General features: G+C 34.6%; 2 protein-coding genes across 2 annotated transcripts in view; one reads left to right on the top strand and one right to left on the bottom strand.

The window, feature by feature from the left end:
- Positions 1-24,419, top strand: part of LOC110114564 (probable DNA primase large subunit) — a gene marked incomplete at its 3' end in the record, with an annotated part of 40,135 nt that overhangs the window by 3,383 nt on the left and 12,333 nt on the right. The window contains exons 7-13 of the mRNA XM_028694931.1: positions 2,142-2,161; positions 2,251-2,334; positions 2,437-2,501; positions 17,821-17,869; positions 17,959-18,006; positions 18,138-18,227; positions 18,343-18,402. Coding sequence (XP_028550764.1) covers positions 2,142-2,161; positions 2,251-2,334; positions 2,437-2,501; positions 17,821-17,869; positions 17,959-18,006; positions 18,138-18,227; positions 18,343-18,402 — 416 coding nt within the window. The remainder of the gene's footprint in view (positions 1-2,141; positions 2,162-2,250; positions 2,335-2,436; positions 2,502-17,820; positions 17,870-17,958; positions 18,007-18,137; positions 18,228-18,342; positions 18,403-24,419) is intronic.
- On the bottom strand, positions 10,424-14,641 carry LOC114579647. The gene is made up of 2 exons (XM_028694932.1): positions 10,919-14,641; positions 10,424-10,853 (listed from the first exon to the last, which is right to left on the bottom strand). The coding sequence occupies exons 1-2, from the start codon at positions 11,447-11,449 to the stop codon at positions 10,797-10,799; spliced, it is 588 nt and encodes a 195-aa protein (XP_028550765.1). The 5' UTR covers positions 11,450-14,641; the 3' UTR covers positions 10,424-10,796.

Below are 24,419 nucleotides of genomic sequence, written 5' to 3'. Positions count from 1 at the left end.
TGATCGTCCCGTACGAACTATGTTCGTCCCGTACGATCAGTACAAAATATTTAAGATCTCCTTAAGTGTGTGTGTTTTAATTCACTCAATTTACAATCACTCCATTTCAAGTTTATTTCAAAGAAAAGTACAAGCTTTAAATCATAGAGTATTTCATGATGAATTGATTTTGAGGTCTTCGTTTGTTTGGAGTTCGATTGTCCTGAAATGTTAGTCCACACAAGAGCAAAAACAAATCTTCCAAAAAATGTTAGGAGATAACAACACATAAAACAATAATATTTGGAATCATCAAAACTATACAAGTTGCAAGAATGTAAAACACGCAAATAGCAACTTTCCTAACACTTACACCTTCGTCTATTCATTGCTCACTGATTGTCAAGGAAGAACTGATAAAATATAAAGTGCAATGTCAATAATGCTAAAAAATTCATATCAAATATAGAGTTTGTACCATAGGCAGCTTAGAACGCTAGAAGAGGAGCAAAACTATATCATATATCAAAGTTAACTTACAAATTTTCATTTTTCAGGACCCTACCAATAAATGTTGCATAACCTTTCATTGGCCAAAATTATAGGCATTGACCCAATTATGATGCTCTGCTTTACAAAATCTAAACCATTCCCAAGTGAAGTTTAATCGTAATTCTTAGACAAAAATACTCACATGTGAACTTATTGATTCATTGCTAAACCGCTTTACTATCTAACGAAATGAATTTCTCCTTCGACAATGAGCAAGCAAAATTTTTTTGTGAATGCTTTAGTTGATTATCAAATGTTTATTAATATTATGATTGATCAAGGATTTATGTAACATTTTTCTCTGAAATAATAGTGGAAGCAACATTTTATATGTCTACCACTATGACTGCTCCAAAAGAATATGATCAATTAAGCTGAAAATTATATTAAAGAATGTGTTATTGACCTTGCTGTTTCTTAAGACTCAATCATAAGCAATTTTAAAATCTAATCTTCGCCTGGCTCAATTTGGATGAACTTTACATCTGGACTTGCAAATGTTGCTTAAATTTTCATGCGTGTAACAGCCAAGCATTCTAGTGTGTCTAGATTGATCCTCAAATTTTGATGGATTCATTTTTTAGCAGACATTATCTCATATTTTTAATGATAATATATATTTATGTATTCACAGATGTATGTTTTGCATATTTCCACCTCTTTTTCTTTCTTGAGCCTAATTTATTAATTTAATTGACCAGTTTATAATTCAGTGGGTGAAATATCTTCTTTCTTTCCTGTTACCTTTAAGTTTCCTGGTCTACCTTTGTGTGAATAGGGATGAGGAAAGGTAACTTTGGTTACTTATTGCAGTGAAATTACTTGAACATAGTCAATTACATAGTTCTAACTTAACACCAAAAAATTCTTTGTATGATTTTTAAGAAGCTACTTTCGTTTTGATGAACTTATTTTTAGTGATTATCAGTAAATTCACACTTACATCATACTAACCTATTATAAGTGTTGGTGTTTATTACCTTCATATTTTGTAGATTCTAAGCGTTCATTTAAACTCTGTTTTGGAACTCACTTCTTTACATTACACTTATGAAAGAACTAAATCTATATAAGTATAATCTTTTGAGCTTGTAGAGGCAGTTATTTCATCTGGAAAGAGATAATTGTGCTTCTCAAATCTTGAAACTGAAAGTGATATTATATAATCTGTAGAGAAATGCTGGTTTAGTTGGCTAAAATATCTTGAAAATAAATGCATTTAGCTGGGTGCAACTACACTGATTGACTCTATGGAGGAGTTACTATATTCATTTTTCTGATTCTCACTTCACCTTCATGAAATTATATTAGTGTTACCCACTTCTCTTTTGCCTATACCTTGCTATCACCAACTATACTCCCAAAGATGCTCGTTGGAGAAGTCTAGTTGGAGCGGTTGTATACATGGGAGAGGGGACATTTTACTTTCTCTCAACTTTACTGCTGCCAGGCAGTCTCATGGAGATTCTTGGTTGAAAAGTTTTTGTATTATAAGTTTTTTCTATTATCCTTGTGAATTGTTTGAAATTTGAAAGCATATGTAGCCTTGTTTTTGAAATATATTTTCATACCTGCTTGCTGAAATTTCTTGCAAATATCTTCTTTTGCAGTTGACACAATCTTCTTCAAGGTTAGTTTTTTCCAATCTACAATTATTTTTTTTTCATTTATGATTTGTTATATATATGAGCTTGTGTGAGATGGATTTGTTAATTATAGGTGCCATTCGAAGAAGTTCCAGAACTTGTTGCTAATCGCAGAGTATTTCTGCTTAAGGGTAATGCATATGTTGCTATGAATCAGGTGCATGATTCTTGTGGATGTGTTTTGTTTAAAAAAAAAAAAAAATTCTAGTTTGTTAAAGAAGTTTTTCTAACAATGGAAGGCCTTTTGTCCTTAAAATAGGTGGCATCTATTGTTGTTTCTCATTTTCGCAGCAACCTTTCTAAGGCTCTTGTGTTGACTAACAGGTTATTCATCTCTCCATTAATTGACTTCAATTATGCATTGTTTCTTTAATGCTGAATTCTTGTTTGAAGATGCTCTTAAGAATTTAATGTCTCTAACTTTTAGTGACTTTAATTACATATTGTAATTAGTTTTGCAATTTCTTAATATGTTTGGCTAATTTATCAAACAAAAGGCCTACGCATAGAAGTCCTCATTGATTCTATTCTCCCTAAACCCTAAACCCTAAAGATGAGAATTTGACCATTAACAGGACAAAATATAGAAAAAGGATTCATGTAGTCGACCCCACATAGTGGGACAAAGGCTCGATGTTGTTGTTGTTATTTTCAGAAACAATCTTGTGTTGCTCAAACAGTAAATCTTGTTGAACTTTTAAGCAGGAATTTGATAGGAAATACTTGATTCCAAGAATTTCCTAATCACTTTAGCCAAAGATCTCACAGCAAACTGCTGTCCAAAGCAGGAAATCAGCCAAAACAGTGGGAAAACGCGAGAAAAACAATAGAAACACGAAGTAAGAACTTGTATTTTACTAGAAGATGAAAGGAAAATAGCAAAGATACAAGGATCCTCTATTCGAGAGGAGGATCGCACTCTCCCAATCTCTAGAATTCAATCTAGAGCCCTAGCCACCAAAGAAGAACAAGAAAAACTTTCACAAAACTATCTCATAACCCTAATCCCCCCTTTTCTCCCCTACTTAATGCATACAATTCAAATCTAAAACAAAAGGACCTAATTACCCTTGCTTCCCCTCCTTTTGGCTCCAAGAAACAATTCAAACTCCAAGTGGACCCCACCCCTCTCCCTTCTTCTTGTGTCCGCCGGCCCTCCTGGCGTAGACGAACAAAGCCGGCCCAAGGGGCTGGGCCGGCTGGACCGGTCCTCCTTGGACCGGTCTAACAGAATGTTGAGTCTGTATAAGAATCATATGTTTTTCGTGTTATGTCTAAAGAATGCTTTTAGTTTATCTTCCTTGTAGTTGAATTCCAATGATGCATTTTTTTCTGTGAAATACTTAAGTTTCTTATTCATTTTGATGCAAAATTATGTTGTAATATTGGAAGAATGCTTAGGTTGACTAAAAGACTTTAGATGACTTTTGTAATTATTTGTGATGTCCAATAATGCAATGTATTCAAAATCATGACCTTTCATTATTTGATTTTTCAAATTTAGATTTTATGAGACCCAAAAATCCAAACAACAACAACATCAAGCCTTCATCCCATGACATGGGGTCGGCTATATGAATCCTTTTTTTTTCATTGTATCCTGATTAAAAATCAAATTCTTGTTTACATCTAATAAAATAAAGATAATTTCTAATAATTTCTAACCATGTCTACCTCTACCTTAGACCCAAAAATCCAAAATAGAAAAAAATTATGTAGTTTTTTTTGTTTGGTAATGTGTACACAATCCAATCAAATCTATGTATTTTGTGTGCTCTTCAACTGAATTGCCTTGTCTTTAGCATGCAAATTTATATATCTAAATAATTTTAACATTTTATTAACTTGAAGAAACATTCTTATTAAGTAGGCTTGATATCTATTCGAGTTCTGTGCTACAAGAGCATAAGGCCACTCAATCTGATATAATTACTGAATTCATGAAGGCTAGTAGCCATTAAGATGCTTGGTCAAGCTAAGTGAGAAGCTTAAAAAAAATTAGTTAGGCCACTTATAAATTCATTTAATTTTGCTGGATACTTTTGAAGAGTATCAAATGATAAACATCAAATTATATTATGTTTGGCCAAAATAATGTTTATTGAAGTTCTATTGTATTTTAAGTTCAAAATTCTTCGCATAGATTTTTTAAATAAAAATGGTTAAACTACATAAGTTTATAACATGTATAAATTAAAAACATTTTAATATTTTATTAATATTTATTTCATATTTATCAACACTGTCATTGACAGGTCTCAAGTCCTGGATGAAAAAAAGTGCAGGGTTGATTTAGGTAGTCGACAACTAGCATAAATCTTGTCGAATAATCATGACATGAATTTTTTAATACATTGTGTTAATGCTAGGACATTCCTTGGAACGGATATGCTATATGGCCTGAATACAATGAGAAGTGTGCAAGGGTAGCATTAGCACCTGGATGCAGTGTTAAATAGGCAAGGATTCCCACATCATGGATGGATGTGGGCAAAGAAGTTAGTCCATGAAACTAAAATTAGGTTAGGATCTTGAAATATAGGTTCCCTTAGAGGCAAATTATTCGAATTAATTGATATTATGATTCATAGGAAGATAAATATTCTATGCATTCGGTAAACTTAATGGGTGGGAGAGAAGGTTAAGGAGATTGATAGTTTAGGGTTTTAATTTATTCTGGTAGGAGTCATGCTAGAAATGGTGTATGTGTGATTATAGATAAAGTTTGAAAAATAATGTTGTAAAAATTAATAGAATTGGAGATAAATTATCGCTTTGAAGATTATTGTTGATGATAAGATTATTAATATTATAAGTGTTTATGCTCCTCAAGTAGGTTTTGATATGTATTCAAAATTAAAATTTTGGAATAACTTAAAAGAATTAATACAAAAGATACTTCTTGAAGAAAGAGTTTTTATTAAAGGAGATTTAAATGAACATGTTGGTAGAGAGGTGGAGGATTTTAAAATCATTCATGTGAGAGACTAATGAAAGTGGTAATACTATATTAGATTTTGCTCTAGCTTATGATTTTGTAATTAATGCCTTTTTTAAGGAAAAAGATGAGAATCTCATCACTTATAAGAATGTATATGATAAATCTCAGATTGATTATTTTCTTGTAAGAAAAATTGACCATGTAGATTGCAAAGATTGTAAAGTTATTTCGAGTAAAAGTCTTTGTACCCAATATCCCTTATTAGTTTTGGACTTTAAGATGAAGGGACAGAATTTGAAAAATATAGTAAATTGTTGTTTTAAGATTAGATGATGACATTTAAAGAACTCTAACATAAATATATTTGAGAGTAAGACTTACGATCTTAAGATTTTGTCGGTGCATGAGAAATTGAATATTATGTGGGAAATAGTAGCATATAATATTAAGAATATTGCAAAAGATGTGCTTGGAGTATAAATAGGAAAAACTTATAATAGTAAAAATAGTTGGTAGTGGAATCAAAATGTGCAAGAAAAGACAAAAAATACGAGGTTTTGTTATAAAAGTTGGTTTAAATGTAAAAACTCTGTAAATTGGGAAAGATATAAAGGTGCTCCTAAGGAGTTTAAGAAAGCAATCTTCGATGCAAAAACTTTAACTTTTTATTTAATAGATTAGATACTAAAGAGGACAAAAGATATATGTATGAACTAGCCTAACAAAGTGATAGTAGTAAGGATTTAGTTCAAGTAAAGGGCATTAAGGATGAAGATCAAAAAGTGCTTTTTTAAGAAGAGGATATTTAACAAAGGTGGATGTAGTTATTTTGCTAAGCTTTTTAATGAAAAATACGATTGACTTTAGTGACCTTAGCATTCTAAATGAAAATAGATATTTTTATTTTTATCTGCGTATTACTAAAAGTTAAAACTGAAGTTAGAGAGGCTTTAAAGAAAATGAAGTGTAGGAAAACGGTTGAACTTGATGATATTCCAATAGAGGTGTGGAAATGCTTAGGAGATGAAGGAATTTCTTGGCTTACTAAACTTTTTTAAATATTATTTTGAAGACTATAATGATGCCAAATGTGTGGAGAATGAGTGTATTGATTCTTATTTTTAGGAATAAAGGTGATACACAAGATTGTGCGAATTAGAGGAATTAAGTTGATGTGTCATGCTTTAAAACTATGGGAAAGAGTTATGGACCATAGGTTATGACATGATACTAATGTTACTCAAAATGAATTTGGATTCATGCCGGGTAGGTCTATTATAGAAGCCATACATTTATTGAGAGATTTGATGGAGAAGTATAGAGAGAATGGGGAGGATCTTCATATGATATTTATTGATTTAGAGAAAGCATATGATAAAGTTCCAAGAGAATTGCTATGGAGAGTTCTAAAAAAGAAAGAGGTTAATAATGCTTATATTCTAGTCATTAAGGATATGTATGCTAGAGCTGTCACTTGTGTTCAAACACAAGGTGGTTTGACCAAGTATTTTCCAATTTAAGTTGGATTACATCAAGGATCAACCTTAAGCCCATGCCTTTTTGCTTTAGTTATGGATGTTCTTACTAGAGATTTGCAAGAGGATGTTCCCTGGTGTATGCTTTTTGCTGACGATATTCTTCTTGTTGATAATACTAAAGAGGGAGTTGAAGGTAAATTTGAATTATGGAGGTCAATCTTAGAGTTTAAAGGTTTCCATTCGAGTAGATCTAAAACTGAATACATGAGTATAATTTTAGTAGTAATATATCTAGTGGGGGGTTTGTAACTTTGAACGATCAAGTCATTAATTAGAGTACATGTTTTAGATATCTTAGATCTATTGTTCAGAGTGATGGTGAAATAGATGGTGTTATTATTAGTAGAATTCAAGTTGGTTGGTTGAAGTGGAGGAATGCATCAGGCCTGTTGTGTGATATAAAAGTACCGCTCAAATTTAAAGGGAATATTCTATAAGATGGTGGCTAGACTTGCAATGCTTTGGCATAGAATTTGGACATTAAAAGAGAAGCATAATATTAACTTAAGTGTTGTAGAGATGAGAATGCACAGGTGGATGAGTGGCTTTACTCTTAGAGACAAGATACAAAACGAGCATACACGTGATAGGTTGGAGTAGCTTCAGTGGCAGATAAGATTAAGATTATAGAGACTTGCCTTAGATAGTGTAATAAATTGTTGAGGAAATTTGATGTTCTTTGAATGATATTTGAGGCATTCAAATTATATTTTAGTATTAATTATAATATTATGATTGTATTGTTAATAGTGAAAGATTTTCATACTAAAATGAGTATTGGAAGTCTATCTCAGGCTTAAATATTTGTTTTAGTTAAAAAGTAATATACAATAAATTTGAGAATGACTCAATAATTCATAGTATATATGTGATGTGATAACCGTTTATCCTGCGGTGCCATTTGGCGGCAGACCGTCGGTTAGAGGACACATATCACGTCCTTACTGGCAGGAGATTGTTTGAGAATGGATTCTAGTGATATTTTTGACTAGGCATTTGGCTCTTTGTGAGCTGAAGTAGATTTTTATTTGTCCACCCCAGCAAATTATTGTGGAGGGTGGATGGATTTTGCTTTGAGTATTGATGGATGATTTCAAATTTAAATATCTTGGAATTTGGGATTTGTTGAATTTTGGACTTTTGGATTTTTGGATGTTTGGAATGGACCCCTCCGGTTGAGATTTTCATTCAACACGGCCATCATCGGGGTGTTTGGGGTCATTTCCATTTGTTGATTGAACCTTGTCGACTCGACCAAACTGTTGATCGAGGATTGGGTTTCTCGTAGGCTTTGTGCCTTTGTTTATGAATTTTCTCTGTTAAAGGCCATGAAGGCATGATATGAATGTATAAAATAAATATTCCAATCACATTCGTGACCGTATATTTATCCGGAAGTTTGAACCCTGTCTACTCCTATGTATCTGCTTAGGAGGATCGGGTTTCGTAGGCTTCACGCAATTATTTAGTGAATTCTTTTGATTATTAGCCTTGAAGGCCTATGAATGTATTAAAACAAATACACCGGTCGCCACAACCTTGTATTTGTTTGGGAGTTCAAACCCTGTCGACTTCTATTGATCCGTATAGAAGGATCGGGTTCGAACTTGAATTCACTTATCGACCTGCGCAACATCCCTAGACGTCACGTGTATACCAATAACATGCTCGTCGGGGCCCATGCGGGTGTTTGGGGGGCATTTTATAATTATTTATTGAACCTTGTCAACTCCTACTTGTCTTCTTAGGAGGTTCGGGTTCAAATTTAATAACCCGCGCAGCATTCCTAAACGTCACGTGTGTACCAATAACACGCTCGCCGGGGCCCATGCGGGTTTTATAATTGCATTTGCCCTTTTGTGTACCTATGTGTATACAAACTAAGGTGCATGTGCGAGGGCATTATTAGATATTTAGTTTTGATCAATTGAGTGGGCAACCATCATTTGAATGCAACAGTCCACTTGAAAGTTTGTACACGCCTTCTGTCCGCTTGTATGCATGTTGCGGATCCGGTGGCATTTGTTCGTAGATTGTATGTAATATTCATAGCGGGGCTCCAACGGAAGCTCGCGGGAACTTGTATCTGTCATATTCTTCATGTACTTTATTGTGGTATTTGTCTCATGTAGTACATCCGCCACTGCTACAAGTAGGCAGGTAGATGTATTCCTTCACAAACTAAAATTGACTTCAGGATACTGCATTTACTGAAGTCTTTTTGCATCTACCCATAAGTGACATATGACACATACATCTGTCGTTGTAGAGAGCTTGTATGTACTGCAAATCTTTCTATCCTTGCCTGCGGAGGTTTTGTGTATTTGCTTATAACCTTTTTTTTATCCTCATAACAACTCCCATTTGTATCTTCAGGATATCACACGCTTTTGTCAGTGCTTGCAAATGAATTTATTTTCCTGCATTTTGACGTTGAATGAAAGGTATTATTGTACTCTTCACTAATCCTCCCATACAGATCGATCAGTGGACTATTATATCATTTGCACCTTAACTAGCAAACTGCTATATTCATTTGCGCCTTGGCTTTTGGTGTACATTGGAGACTGGTATCCTTGCTTGCAGGATTCATGTGAATGTTGCACATCAGATGTAATGTTTGTAGATGATATATTTGCTAAAGCTCTTTGCTTCTTCTATTGTGATCAAATTATAAATCTCCTTTGATTTTTTATTGCTTGCGAAATTTGAATGCTGCAAGTTGTTGTATACATAATGGTTCATTCTTTTGTTTGTGAATGCAGCGTTATAGAATCACATATCTTTTAGCACCACATGAGTTTGTATTCACTACAACCTTTCCACTTTCACTTGTAAGCACACTATGGCCTCTTGATATCATTGAGAGTTTGCATTGTTGCTTATGAACATGTCATTGTATTCTCCATTTGCTCCATGTTAATGATTGCTTGCAAGTTCATTATTGTTGTCCACAAAGACACTCTATATTGAAGCTTGTAATCAAATTATGCATGAATCATAATTTATTCATTTGTTATTGATTGATCCTTCCAAGTAAATTATGCTTGGAACTTTGTTTAAAACCAATCTTTTGCTTGTTCACTTAGATGATCCAAAATTAATAGTCATCATTTGTGTTTCTATTATGTTTGCATATCTTTTCAATTCAAAGTCTGGTTCTCTGCAGTATATGCAAGTTCAAGCTCCACTTAATGTTGTATGGCTCAAGTTCAAAGCACATGATCAAGTACTTACTTGAGTTTAAGTAACCAACTCAAGTTATCTTTCTTGTTTGAGTTCAAAGTGCAAATCAAGGTTTAAAATTGCGTAAATAAGCCTCGAGGCGGTTTGAGGCGTAAGCCTCACGGACACAGAATTGCGTAAATTAAAAATTAAGGGTTTTAGCAGGAAAATAATTGCAATATTCTATCTTACAATAAAAACATCTAAATAATATATGAAAATAGTGGAAAGTAAGAAAGTAGATGCAATAAAATCATGCCTCAAAATACAAAATCACAAAATATGAAAATATTAGTTTAACAAAACTCACAAAGTACAAAGAACAAATAAAATGCAATAATATCCCATCACTAAGTGGGTCTTCAAGGGAATCTTCTTCTCTAATTGTATCTATGAATGTCATTTCATCATCATCTTCAATATGACTCACTTTTCTCTTCCCTGTTCAATAAGAGAAAAGATCATTATCATGTTAATTGCTCACTTGACATAAATAATTAAATATAATGCTACAGCATATAAGAAGTTGTTGAATACCTTTACTTGATTGTTATGATGCAGAGCTAGTGGATGTGTGTGGTGTGGTTTTAGTGGATGTACCCACTTGATCTGCTTCGCCCCTCAAGACATCCACACTTAGTTCTTCTAGCTGTAAGTCTGATAATGGCAAATCTGTCTCATCATCTATGAACTACTCATTATCAGATGACACATCATCATACACCAACGGGTCCTCATCATCCTTCAACCCCTTATTCCTCAACATCCTCTCTCTTAACCTCTTGTTGTGCATAATATATACGAGGGAGTTCATTATGAGTGTTGATAGCCAATTTCTTCTCTTTGTTTGCACTTGACTATATGTACTTCAATTTCGCTCATACCCAGAAGAAGAGCAAGTGAGGCCCAACACTCTTACAGCAAAACTCTGTAACTCAGGGGTGGAATCACCAAATTGGATCCATCATTCAACTGTTTTCAAGAAAAAATAAAATCAGAATTGAATAAAGTGTCTTCATTTACCAAAATAACTATACCTGGAGAACGTTTGGAAATGGTTGCTTTGCTGCATTCAAACCAAAAAAACCCTCTTTATTCTTGAATATAACAAGTTGTAAATCTGCAAGCTCTCTATCTGCCTGCTCCGGTATTAGCCTGTCCATATAATGATATAGACCAAGCTTCACCTCCGGATTTGAAGATTTCTTCTCTGAATATTGAAATTGAGGATTGAGATAATATGCCGCTGCATGTAGATGACGGTGTAACTGCACCTCCCACCGAGCATCAATGATATCCCAAATCTCCCTATAACTTGCCTCCTCTCCTCCCAAGTTGTGTGCAATCAACTCCTTGGCCTCATCCATAGCATTATAAATAAAACCCATAGCTGGTTTCTTCTCTGCATCCACTAAGCGTAGTACTTGCACTAAGGGTCTCGTGCTCAAAATGGCATAGTGTACGCATGACATACGCATAAGAACGGACATTGCAAAGAAATGGCAACAAATTATACGCACGCGTAAAATACGCACAACATAAGCATGGAACACGCAAAGTTTACGCATAAAATACGCACAGAAAATGTGTAAATGGAAGCAATCTAGTTAGGTTTTATGTTTCAAATTTCAACATAAATTCATCGTAAACCCTGAATATAGAGAAAACACGGTGGCATCAAAGTATCAAACATTTAAAAAGTTTCGAGAAGCCATGCATACGCATAGAATAAGCATAAAATCCGAAGATCTTTAGAGCCTTGAACACCAACGCATAGCATAACCATAAAATACGCATTACGAAACAGAAAACATAGCATTAAGTTACCTTTTTCTTTGGGGGTGACGACATCTTAGAAGAAACTGAGTGAAAAATGCTTGAAATTGCTCCGGAGTGAATGCTTGAAAGTTCGAAAGTTTACTGTAACTTGAAAATCGAAACGTCAACTCCTCCATTCGACCTTTACAAGGGTTTAAATGTTGATGCCACGTTGACATTTCACTAGGCGCGCCACGTCGGCAACTGGGGGTCCGAACTGAAAAAAAAATTTAGATTAATTTTTAAAAAGGCGACGCCTTAAATATATGAGGCGAGGCGCGCCTTATGGCGCCCCTCAGTAAACTTGAAGCGTAAGCCTCATTAACTAAACTTATTACGTAGGCTTTGAGGCTTAAATGGACGAAATTGCGTTGAGGCGCGCCTTTTATTGCGCAATTTTAAACGTTGGTGCAAATCAAGTTCAAATCTTATATTTTCAAATTTATTTGAGTTCGAGCTCATTTAAGTCCATTTGGTTCAAGTCCTCTGTTGTTCAACTCAAGTTTGAGTTAAGTTCGAGTTTATGTCCATTGCAGTCCCAGATCAAGTCTTGTTGCACTTTGTTCAAATGTTCAAATTTTCTTCATCTCATTTGATTTGCAAGTTCATTTATCGTTTAACGTGAGTTAGAGTCTTTTTATTTGCTCAAATACAAATATGAGCTCAAGTTCAAATTGTCCAAGTTTTGTTCATGATTTACTAAAAATTTCGACAGCCTCCCGGTGTGTCCCCCATTTAGGGGAAACCACGGAAAATTGGGCCATCCCACCACGCTACTCGAGCGTGTATGGTAGGTGTCGGGGGACATCGGGCCGTATATCTTTCCATCCCACCACGCTACGCGAGCGTGTATGGGGTCTTCAAAAGTAACCGTACGAAGAACACAAGTGAATCTCCCCACCACTCTACAAGAGCGTGTATAGGGCTTACCCACTTCGTCGTATGCGTGGCACCGGGCTCCCTCCTACCGTGCTACGAGAGCGCGTATAGGTGGTTCTCCGGTCTGCCGCAAATGTTGAAAATGGGATTTAAAGTGATTATGCGCTTCGTCGTAGGCGTCGCACCGGGCTCCCTCCTACCGTGCTACGAGAGCGCGTATAGGTGGTTCCCCGGTCCGCCACGAACAACGAGAATGAGAAATCTGAGTTTTAGGTGATTACCCGCCTCGTTATAGGTGTCGCACCGGGCTCCCTCCTACCATGCTATGAGAGTGCGTATAGGTGGTTCCCTGGTCCGCTATGAACAACGAGAATGGGAAATATGAGTTTTAGGTGATTATACCTTCGTGGTCGGCGGTGACGGCAAAAGAATCTCAAAATTTCCTCTCTTTTTTTTTTTCTCTTTTTTTTTACTTCCGCTCATTCACTTTTTGAAACCCCTCCTTCATTCCTCTCTATTTTTATGCTTCCTTTCTTTTTTTTATCATCACATCACCATCATTTTTTTTTGAATCACCTCTTTCTCTCTCTTTTTAAACATCCATACATATACAAGTACACACATATAATATACGCACATTCTTCTTCCTTATGCAATCTATCACTCTTTTCTGTCTGAAGTTCCTGTAAATGACATTAAAACTCATCCAATTTTCTCGGTGACAAATCATTCTCATCAACCACGGGCATTCCTACCTTTTCGCCTACCCTGAGAGTGCCAACTATTTCTGCACATGTAGTTTGAATATGAGACTGGGCATCTGCAAACTCTTTGACTCTTTCCTCTTTCTATTTGCATAACTGTTCTATTGCTGGAGCTATAGCTGCTAGTTGTTCCTTAATTGTGCCAGTTGACTTCTTTGGCATGCCAACGTAAGTGTTCTCAACAAGAGCTGAAAGAAGTCTAGTAAACTCAACACTTGAATCAGCCAAAGTCTGAAGAAGCTGAGTCCTGGACTTTGATGTCTGATCCACTTTCCTCTTGTAGACATCCAAGCACTTATGATCTATTTGAAGCAGAATTTTATCACGTGCTTCATCACTCTCACCAACCTTATCCTAGATTTGCTGCAATTGCTGAAGTAATGAACCACATGTGGTTTCACCCAGTAGCTGATTTCGAATATCTGTGATGTCCATCTAAATCCCTAAGGAACCTCTTCTGATCGCAAAGACAGCGGTTTATAAAAGCCACTCTAAGATATGTGGCTTCTCTGCACTTTGAGGAAAAGAGAGAGTGAGATCAAGTCTGAGGCTGTGTAGGGGGAGGAGGAATTCGGGTGAGCAGAGGAAGGGAGCAGGTTCTCGTGAAGAGAGGGGAGATCTCAGTTGGATGGCTGAAGGAGGCGTTGGAGTTCCATATGCAGGCATCGGTTTGATTGAAGGTAAGAGAAGAGACCGGATTCAACAGGGAACTAGGATTTAACTGGAGAAAAACCGGTTGGATAAAGCTCTTTTCCACGTGAGAAGAGCTGTTAAGTGGCTGGATTTTGGATTGAGTGTGAGGGACAGATAGGCTTGAGGTGGACTTTGGAGGAGACGGGCCTACCGAAGAGAACCAGTTGGTAGAAGCTGGATTCTGCTAACTTGAGGTGGAGGAGGAAGCTTCTTCTTGTAGTGAGTGCCTGAAGCCATGTATTTGAAGATAAGAGCTTGGTGTTCACTCTCCTGCCATTGGGAAACAGTGAAGGGGTATCTTGAACTGCTTCTCCCACTCATCTTCTCTTGCACGAACTACAAGTAAGAAGAAAAAGAGTGGGCAAGAGGAAGAGAAACCTTACAGCAGGAATAATTTGTTGCCTTGGTGAAAACCCCAAAGGGAGAGGCCTGAGGAAGATTGTGTGAAAAAAATGAGTTATGCCTCGTGTGTGTGTGGAGATAGCAGAACAGAGCAATGAAAGGGCCTCATTTAATTTGTTTTAATGATGATGAGATGGGCTCTGTAGAAGTGACTGAGTAGGATTTATGGGATTTTGACAAGGATTCAGAGCAGATTTTGACAAAGACGAGGTGAACATTTAATGTGATTTTGATTTTTCATTTGACTTGGGTTAAATCTGCTGATAGGGCCTAATGACGACTTGCTATTATAAGCAACATCATAAATTTGGACTGATAGCAATGCGTCCATCAACGAAAATGATCTTGATTTGTGTGATTTTCTCGAAACTTGTGCATTCGTCTCATTTTACGTGTCGAATTCACCGAACATCAAAATTAGATAAATTAATAGTGAAATTAAGGTATTGCCGATGTTTTGGTCGCAACGACGCAGTCTGTTTTGCGATCAGATGTCATTTGAGCAACGTCGAGGGTAATTTTTATGAGGGCTGCCTCGATTTACGTGCACAACCTCAATTACACAAAGTGGCAGTACATTTAGGGTATTGTCGGTGTTCCGAACACAACAACGCAGTCCGTTTCACGATCGGGCGTTATTTGAGCACACCGAGGATAATTTTTACATGATGATCGTCTCGATTTTGTGCACCACCTCAATTGAATAAATTGGTAGTGCATTTAGAGTATTATCGATGTTCCTGACACAACGAGTGTCAACGATGCTGTCCATTTTACGACCAGACATCATTCGAGTGATGCTGAGGCCTGATTTCTTCGAAATGCGCGTTGTCTCGGAATTTGTATCACCCATTAGGATGATCCAAATTGAACAAATAAAATATAGTTTTTGAGTATTTGCAATGTTTTGAACACAATGATGAAGTCCATTTGTCGATCCGACATCGTTTGATTAGCCTCGCACTTTAATTTCGGGTGTTGGTCGCCCCTTTGACCGATCTCATCCAATTCAATTGCGAGGGGCCTCGACCTAATAGAATTTGACGTCCCGATCGCAACGACACCGTCCGTTTGGCAATCAGAGGTCTTTTGACCCTTCAAGTGACGGAATGCACGAATGTGCGTAATGCTTTATTCACCAATTGGGGTCCTTTCTCGCGTGGTTTGAGTTATAGGGGTCAACAGATTATCCATTGAGTTTGTCATGTAAACTCAAACTGTTAAACAAAATTTTTCAGGTAAGTCTTCAGATAAGTAGAAATGGCTGAATGAGGAGAGGCATACATTTATAGAAGATGACGATCTAACGAGAACATATACAAAATAGTTTTAGGAATGTTTCAAATGTATCATTTGTTAGTAGCTCTTCAATGTTTTTGGAATGTTAGACTTCACTTTTATGTGAAATTGTAGAAATATATTAACTGTATGACTGTCCGTTTCTCCCTCGTTAATTCGAGTCTTCGACAGGGTCGTGGCAACCTTAAAAAAAAATTGTGTTAAGTCAAAATAAATGTTAACAGTGATTTTTTATATAATATCCAAGTAATATGTTAAATGATGACATGTTTAATTTTCTATTGAATTATTAAGTAACAAATTGATATATATATATATATATATGAAATAAAAAAATTGCACTTGACGTAGTGACAAGTGATAAATTGCGTGAAATAGAACTGAAATCCAAATATTATAAGAGAAAAATAATATTAAATATAGAAATGATATAATAGTATCATATAATATCAAGTTCAACTCCAAATTCCTTATTTCTCAATTCCCTATTAATCCATAATTAATTTCTAAAGAAAATTGAAATTATTGACAAAAATATAGAAATCATTGACACTATAATCACCGAGGGAGTTTTTATTTGAGTTATCATCTTAACAAATTGGTCTCTCCATTTTCTCATCATGTGGAGTCCAATGTCTCCTAATTTTCATTTTCTTTATTTATTTCAGTCATCTTCCTCTTTTTTCAGTAACATAAAGATGAGATTAATACTTTTAAAATTTTAGAGTAGGTGGTAGTTGTGTGCGGGTTTCAAGTGATCCCCAGCGGAGGCTACGATGGTGGTAATTATAGAGAAAATGGAGGGCTAGAAGTCAAGATAGTCGAGAGGAAGTTGTTGCAGCTTGGAGGTGTATTAAAACGTGATTTGTTCAGGGCTTTAGTTTAGGTTTTAGGTAAATTTTAATAAAAACATATATAAATAAGGTGAGGCGTAAGCTTTACATTAGCGAGGCGTGGCATGCCTCTCAGCCAACCTGAGATGTAAGTCTCATAAAAAAGTTTTAGGCGTAAACCTCAATGCGTTTTTCACTGAAATTATATTGAGACAAGCCTCATATTGTGCAATTTGAAACAATGCTTTAATGTATAAGGATCATTTAAGAACATCTTAATAATGGTGCTTGTGTAAGAGATATGTGAGGCACTATGCCTTGCCTTACTTTGCTTGTGTGGCTATGTGAGTGCTTGACCCACCCTTTAAAATATTGATTGAATTTGAGGGAATTTAGCCCTACTAGAACTTGACAATTTATATTCTAGCTTGATTTGAACCCGATTCAAAATCAAAATCATTTTGAGCTGAGTTGAATTACTTGAAATGATTCAATTTCGAGTTGACTGGAAATCTATTGCAAGGTTGTTGGCTTAAAGACGCACTAAAAGGGTCTGGGGTGAGATGATTGCGTGTGCAGTGACACCTTAGAATACTTTTTTTTAAATTCTTTCTAACTGAAATGCACACACAAAGCATTTATAAATAAATAATTAAAACTAAACACAACCATAAATATTTAAATGTGTATGATGATTTATATTAATGTGAATGAATAGGCAATAAGCACATAAATGGATTTGTCAGTTCAGTAATGGGTGTGTTAACAGTGAAATTACTTTTAAGTTCGTTTGTTTAACCAACTCAACCTACAAAATCTTATTGGGTTAAATTTATTTGAACAGAGATATAAATAGTTACATAGTTTTAATAGGTTTTCCTTTTTAGTTTTATGCGAGCATACTTGGACCATTAATTTTATGTTTTTTCATCTGATCTTTATGCAATTGAAAGTAGTAAGGGACATTACCTAAATATTTATAATTGAGACTATCATAAATTGGCTAGGTCATGATTTTGAAAGTTTTAATGAAAAAAAGTTTTTCATTACTGTGTTTGTGGGCTTGGACGTCTTCATTTCAGTGCTTCTCGTTCTAGTTATATGGTACTGATCTTAGATGTCGTGTTTATAGAACTTACCACACAGACAAGTGCTCAAAACACACTCACATGCACAACATCACATTAAAAAAGCATTAAATTTATCCTTGCAATACTTATATTTATATGCATATATTTGTTTTTTGAGCAGAAAATGGACATCTACTATTAGGGAGCAAGAGAAAGATAGATTGACTCCTGTGAGTACTTTTACAATTCGGAAACATGAAACTGAAGAGAAGATAAATTTATCAAAAAATTGTGCTTATTGATTTATTTATTATTTTAGATTGTTGAAGCACTAGGTTCAAGTTACTTGGGGCCTGACTACTCTCAGGTAAATTGATACTTATTGTGGTTCAACTTCTTTTTCCTATTTTTTATGGTTTTCCAAATCTCCTGGACTGATACATCTCCGTGCTTGTTCATGGTTAACTTTAATTTTCATCATTTGTTGGCCTTTGACAGCCTATGGAATTTACCGACATATCCTTAAAGGACATTGATCAATTAGCCAACACTTCATTTCCTCTTTGCATGCGCCATTTATTTAATAGGGTAATAAGAGTTAACTGCATATACCCATGTATTACATTTTGCCTTGAAAAATTTCCGACTAATTTTTGTAAGTTCATATTCTTCTTTTGGTGTTATGTATTCTATTCATGAAAAGCTAAGAGAAGACCACCATTTAAAGCATGGAGGAAGGATGCAACTGGGTCTTTTCCTAAAGGTATCACTTTCATTTTAAAATTCAAGTTTAAACTATTCATTACTCTTTTGGTCAAATGAGTTAATATTCTCTGCTTCTTATTCTATTATACTAAATGATCTTTGTTTTCTCAAAGGTGGATTTCTAAATCTATACCTGCCAAAAATATTTATTTATATTGGAAATATGAATTTTATCATTGCATTTTTGTCTTTGTCATTGCATTTCTTTGTTATTTCATATTTAGTCTTTATTTTTTTTTTATGTTAATTGGCATGGGCAATATTGCCATGTGTCATCTTATTTCATATTTTATTATAAGACAAAGGATCATGAAATAGTTGATTATTATTATTGAATTGAATATTTGATGCTTTACATTGCTTCTCCCTCCTCTTAAGCTATGCTCTAAATTTCTTATTCTTCCTTCCTCTTTCTTAATCTTTTTGAAGGTTTTCTAAAATCTTCCATTGTGACTCTAAATCTATTGCTATAAAAGCTGAACTTCATCTTTGGAATCATATCAATAATAGTATAAGTTTGATTTGCATTGTGATGAAGGTTGGTGCTAAGTATCCATGAAGTTTTCAATGGTATGTGCTTTTTGTTTTTTATTATTAGGCCATTGACAATAGTTATTAATTCGTCCTCTTTTGAAGAAGGCCTTCTCTGACTCATAAGTAACCTAGCCATTGCCCTATCCAAGCCTTATCCCAAATTTTAAACTTTAAACCAATAGATAACCTTTCAAAGGTCCCCCTTATAATATATCCAATCCCCATTTCTCTCTCCTTATTGTACACTACACTCAACTTTTTCCCTCTCATAAAATTAAGACTAAACCTCCTTTTAAATTTTCCAACCTATCCTTGTAAAATAAATGATTATTTTGAAATTGAAATTCAAGTTGATTTTGACTTTCCCCATGTTGTGCCTAAAAAAATGGAAATAATATCTACCTAAATTTTAATAACATTATATACCTAATTTTCATTCTTTTATGAAACTTTTTGCCAAACTACCAATTTTTCAAAAGCATACCCACTTCATGCAAATCGAGTCAATACATCCCTATTCTCTCATGCATAGAAATTTGGTTAATCTTATTTCATTAAATCATAAATAAAGCAAGGCTCTTGATCTTTGTCTTTAACCAAAATAAAGACCATTATTTTACATCCTTAACCTCTAGCTATCAACCCCTTTATAAACTGAACTATAATTCCATCCATGAGCCACGAGGAAGTAAAAAAACAAAAAAGAATAGTGATATGGATCTTCTTTATCTGCTTCACATTTCCTTTAAAAATTAAATTCCCCAAAGTACATGAAATCTATTTCAATAGCTTTATAAAACATACTTAGTCAAGTTTCACTATTAGATTGCTTTATTGATTTGCCATAAATGATGTTTTTCCATTTCACCTCTTTTTATGGGATTCTGGTCTCTATTTTGTCTGCCTTGATATGTAATTCATTTTGTCACTTCTGCTTCTATCTCGCCTTCCTCAATATAGAATTCCTTTTGTCACTTCTTTAGGATTTAATTCTCAATGTTATGGATTTCATTACTTTTGCACTATTACATGGGAAAGCTCTTCCTTGTGTCTTATTCACAAAAGGCATAAATAAATGAATGAGAACAATTTTCTAAGGTAAAATTAAATAAAATTACACCACTTACTATTATCAAGTGTTTTCAGAACTTGAAGTTTTTTCTACTAACAAGCCCCTTTAAGCTGAAGGATATATATCAATTTAGTGCTTTTTCAAGTTTAACTTGAATGACGTGAAGTCAAATTTAGGCATAAGCCTTACATGATCTAGATGGAGTATCCTTCCTATGCAACTCTTTTTGCTTAATGTATTTTGTGAATGATTAACTAAATTTGGCTTTGCTAGAGAATCAATTGAAATTAGCATGCATTTTGTCCTATGCTTTGTGCTATGGTGGACTTGGCAAAGGTTGTGCACCATCTTGCCCTCGAGGCTTGTGCCAAGTTGATGATAAATTGTTGTTTGTCCGATACTTTATGCCTTAATGGAATTGTTGATGATATGATCCTCTAATTTAACCACAATCTCTAAATGAGCTTTGGGATTGCCATCTGATGCTATGTTTTATGCTTTTTTGTACTTATTGAAGGAGAAACATTACTTCACTCCTTTCCATGTGCTTTGTTGGACTTATTGAAGGATATACATACCTTCCTCAATCATTAATTGATGCTTGTAGATTTGTCGAAGGAAGTGGAGTTAGTGATTTAATTTATCACACTTTTGGTAATAGTACTCAACTCAACTTGATGCCATTTTCAGTAAGGGAATTTTCTTGGTTCTACCATGACTTGTGAAAAAAATTGAGAATATATCTTTGGTTTGTGCCACTTGATTGGACTTTAGAACTTTGTTCTTTAAACATATGAAGTGTGCATCTCTTATTACGATTGTTTTTATTGCTTGCTAAGATGGGTTATCCATGACTTAGCTATATTTTGGTGTGACGTGTTTGATCTTTATGCTTACTTGGCTGCGTGAAGTTGTGAGGAAGTTGTACTTTTACAATTTGGCTTCCTGAAGTTTGCAAATATGAAGATATTCTTCCTCAGCTTTCAAACTTTGGTGAGCCACAAAATATGACTCGTTGAGCATTTTGGGAGAACTTCCTTCATTTTTTATGTTATTTGTGGACATTAACTGATAATCATAATGAAATTGAACCACCACCCATCAGCCAAAAATACATAGAACTAACACAATCACTACAAATCAAAGAGATAAGACTGATAAAAGGAATCCATCATATAAGTGTGAACCATAGAAGTATAATATATTCATGCTCCAAAATAAATAACAGTCCGTCAAAGGCTCCTACTTGAAGTTTACATCACATGAAGAGAATGCTGTAGAACTATGAGCAATTCACCCATTTCAATTAAAGTAACTTTGAAAAGAGCAATGTCTAAGGACCTATTGTAATTCGCGAGCACCTTACAGGCAAAAGACGCAAGCCACCATACTATAGCAACAATGATCAATATTCAATGACATATGGGTAATGAGCTCTAGAGCGAAATAAACCACCCTACTAATCAAAGGATTTCAGGAGTTGGAGAAAAACAACGGTAGCACCCCAATACAACTATAATTAATTGCAACATAGATTCAACTTTAATAAAGCATACATGAGACCACAATGATAATGAAATCAGGCCACATTCCATTGACCACAAAACACATACAACTGAAGGCCCAAACACTAATTGAACAATCAAAAGATAATGCTTAAATAATATAAAGGCAACACAAAACAAGAGGGACATAAGCTAATGCATTGGTAATGCATTTTTTCCAAAATTTTAATCCCACTTAAGAGTTAACAGAAACTTTATCCATTAAATTTTAACTTCGTTGATTGGTGACCTGGCTAGCTTTTTGAAAGTATGCCTGATGTTATTGTTGCAAAATAAGAGGAGTTGTTTAATCTTCCATCAATAGTAAAGACATTCCACTTACATTGAACATTATCTTGAAATTTCTTTAATCAATATATTCTCATCAATCTCAATGTAACTTTTATTGATACATGCTGAGATATAATATTCTAAACCCGTACACACTCATGAACTTCGCTTTAATAGAGGATACATTACCCATAAACCTATAAAAGGAGAAGATAAGTAGATAACATCTCCTTTAGTACCTCTAAGGGTGCCCTTACATGCAACCAAATCCTTAAACCCTTTGGATCACCTGTCAATGTTGAGTTTCAAGATCCCTATAGGCAGTTTAACCCAAGTAACAACGATAGCAATGTGCTTTCTATTGTTAGTTGGTTAAAAACATAAAATATTGGCAAAATTATTTGCCCCATTGAAATAGTTAGAACTAATTAATTTAGAAGCTATTAGATGATTAATCTATTTGTTGATAGAGTAAATTAACTGATGCTAATCCATTTTAAACTTATGATTACTTTACTCAATTTTTAGCATTCTATAACATCAAAAAATAATACACAACATAGTAATTGGAATATGGCCATTGGTTGCCATTTTTGTGGCAATTCATCCATTTATGACACTAAGAGTGAATGCCATCATTACAAAAAAAGTTTATGTTAAAATAGTTAGCAAAATGATTTCAAATATTTGAAGCTGCCGCATTATGAGGGAAAACATGTGGAATGGTTTTAATTTTATGCAATTGTGACATTTAGAAGCCACTGAAATGTCTCTATTTTGCAAAGTATTATCCACCAGAATGAAACTATTTAGGAACCTCCACATTAATATGGAGGAGGGGTAATTGCGGATAGCTTTATTCCAAAAGAAAACTAGAGTAAGATTGGATTTATTTGTACTTATAGTTTTCCTAGTATCTTTAAAAGAAAAGGTGCATTCAACGCCATTGTTCTAAAAGTTGGATTATCATAATCATCGTTTAGGTAAATGGAAGAATACTAACTAGTAAAGATTTATTCCACTCCACTTTCTTAAAGAAACGGTCAACCATGAGTTTGGGACAACAAATGTTCAAGTTAGCCAGTCCAAAAAGATCGATCCATCTATTATACTAAAAGAAAATGTTCCATTTACTCAATTGCAAAGATAAAATTCTCTACACTCTCTTTAATAACATAGTCTACTCCATACTAGAGGGTCAATCATCTTCATTTTAATAAGAAATGGTTGTTTTAAAGAGCAATACTTAGCATGCACAAAATTAGAGTATTGAATTATTCCATCTAAATTTTCATAACCTTAGTAACATAACTTTACTAAAGGTTAAAGAATGATCCAAACCTAAATTCTTCTTCAAACACATGGTAAGAAACCTAATTTTTAGCTTTTACAGATAAATTTGCTGGTTATCTTCACTGATTAAACCCAAACATGGTAATAATTGGTATTTCTTTCTTTGTCCACCAGCCATTTAATGTTAAATTTTTGTTTAAGAACTTGTGACAATGATGAAGATTGTTGAAGTCCTCCATACTCTTATTTAGCTTAATTTTATCAATATTGTTGTTGGACTCTAGGAAATTGTCTTCGAGAATGTGCACCACATCTTGCATCTTCATGGAATTAAAGATGTTAACAAAGACATTTTTGTTTGCTTCAACTAAATGGCAATAAGATTGAATCCCTCTACTGAAGCATTAAATTCTTACTGACAAATTGTATGAACCTTAAAGGTTTAGGACCACTATGAGAAGGAAAGCTAATAGAACATATGAGGTGAGAACGATCCAAAGTTGTTATATTAAGATGGAAGATAGGAAGGAAGTCTCTGAAGCTAACCCAAGTAGAGGAATTAAATATTTCATCAAGTTCAATCATTTGGAACAATTAGACCCAAGTATTGGAACATATAGTTCAGTGTCCTACCATAAAAATCCGCCATGACTCCTTTATTAGGGGAATGATAGCTTTTCCTTTATATAGGATTTAAAAAAATATTGAAATTTCCCCTAATCATTCATTGAAGAATTATAGTCTTAGGGATATTGTTGAGGTCAACCCAAAGTTTGTTTCCAGCATCTCTAAGATTATCAACTTAAATAAAGGAAGCATAGGCCACCATATCATCAAAAGAAATTTTGGTATGAAAATTTTGAGATGAATTCAAAACATTAACTCATTGAATAGGATTCTTGAAAAAAAAAAATCTTGTTAGAGTTTGTAAAAGCATCAACCAAGATTTTTGTTCAACAACAACAATAACATCAAGCCTTTATCTATTTAAATCTAATAAAAAAGGTCATTTCTAATACTTTTTAACCAAGTCTATTTAGCCGTACCTCTACCTCTCTTAGCATATACCAAATCTAATACGTTTACTCTCCTAAATGAGTCATTAGAAGGCTGCCATTTTACGTTACCAAACCATCTAAGGAAACACTCCCAACTCCCTAATCGTATCTAGCTGTTACGCCGGCCCAGGAGGGGCCAGCTGGACCGGTCCAACCTGGACCGGTCCATGTTTACTCGCGACGAAACCGCGAGCGGGAGGCGGAACCGAGCGGGCGAAGCGCG

Source organism: Dendrobium catenatum, unplaced genomic scaffold (genome assembly GCF_001605985.2).
Source record: "Dendrobium catenatum unplaced genomic scaffold, ASM160598v2 fragScaff_scaffold_599, whole genome shotgun sequence".
NCBI lineage: Eukaryota > Viridiplantae > Streptophyta > Magnoliopsida > Asparagales > Orchidaceae > Dendrobium > Dendrobium catenatum.
This window is presented reverse-complemented; position numbering and strand designations above follow the sequence as displayed.

What these genes read in the sequence shown, in the direction of transcription:
- LOC114579647 (XM_028694932.1), bottom strand. Translation starts at nt 11,449, where the DNA reads ATGCGTAAACTTTGCGTGTTCCATGCTTATGTTGTGCGTATTTTACGC. An exon ending in CATTTCCAAACGTTCTCCAG is followed by an intron (nt 10,854 to 10,918) that starts GTATAGTTATTT and finishes TCTTGAAAACAG; the next exon opens with TTGAATGATGGATCCAATTT.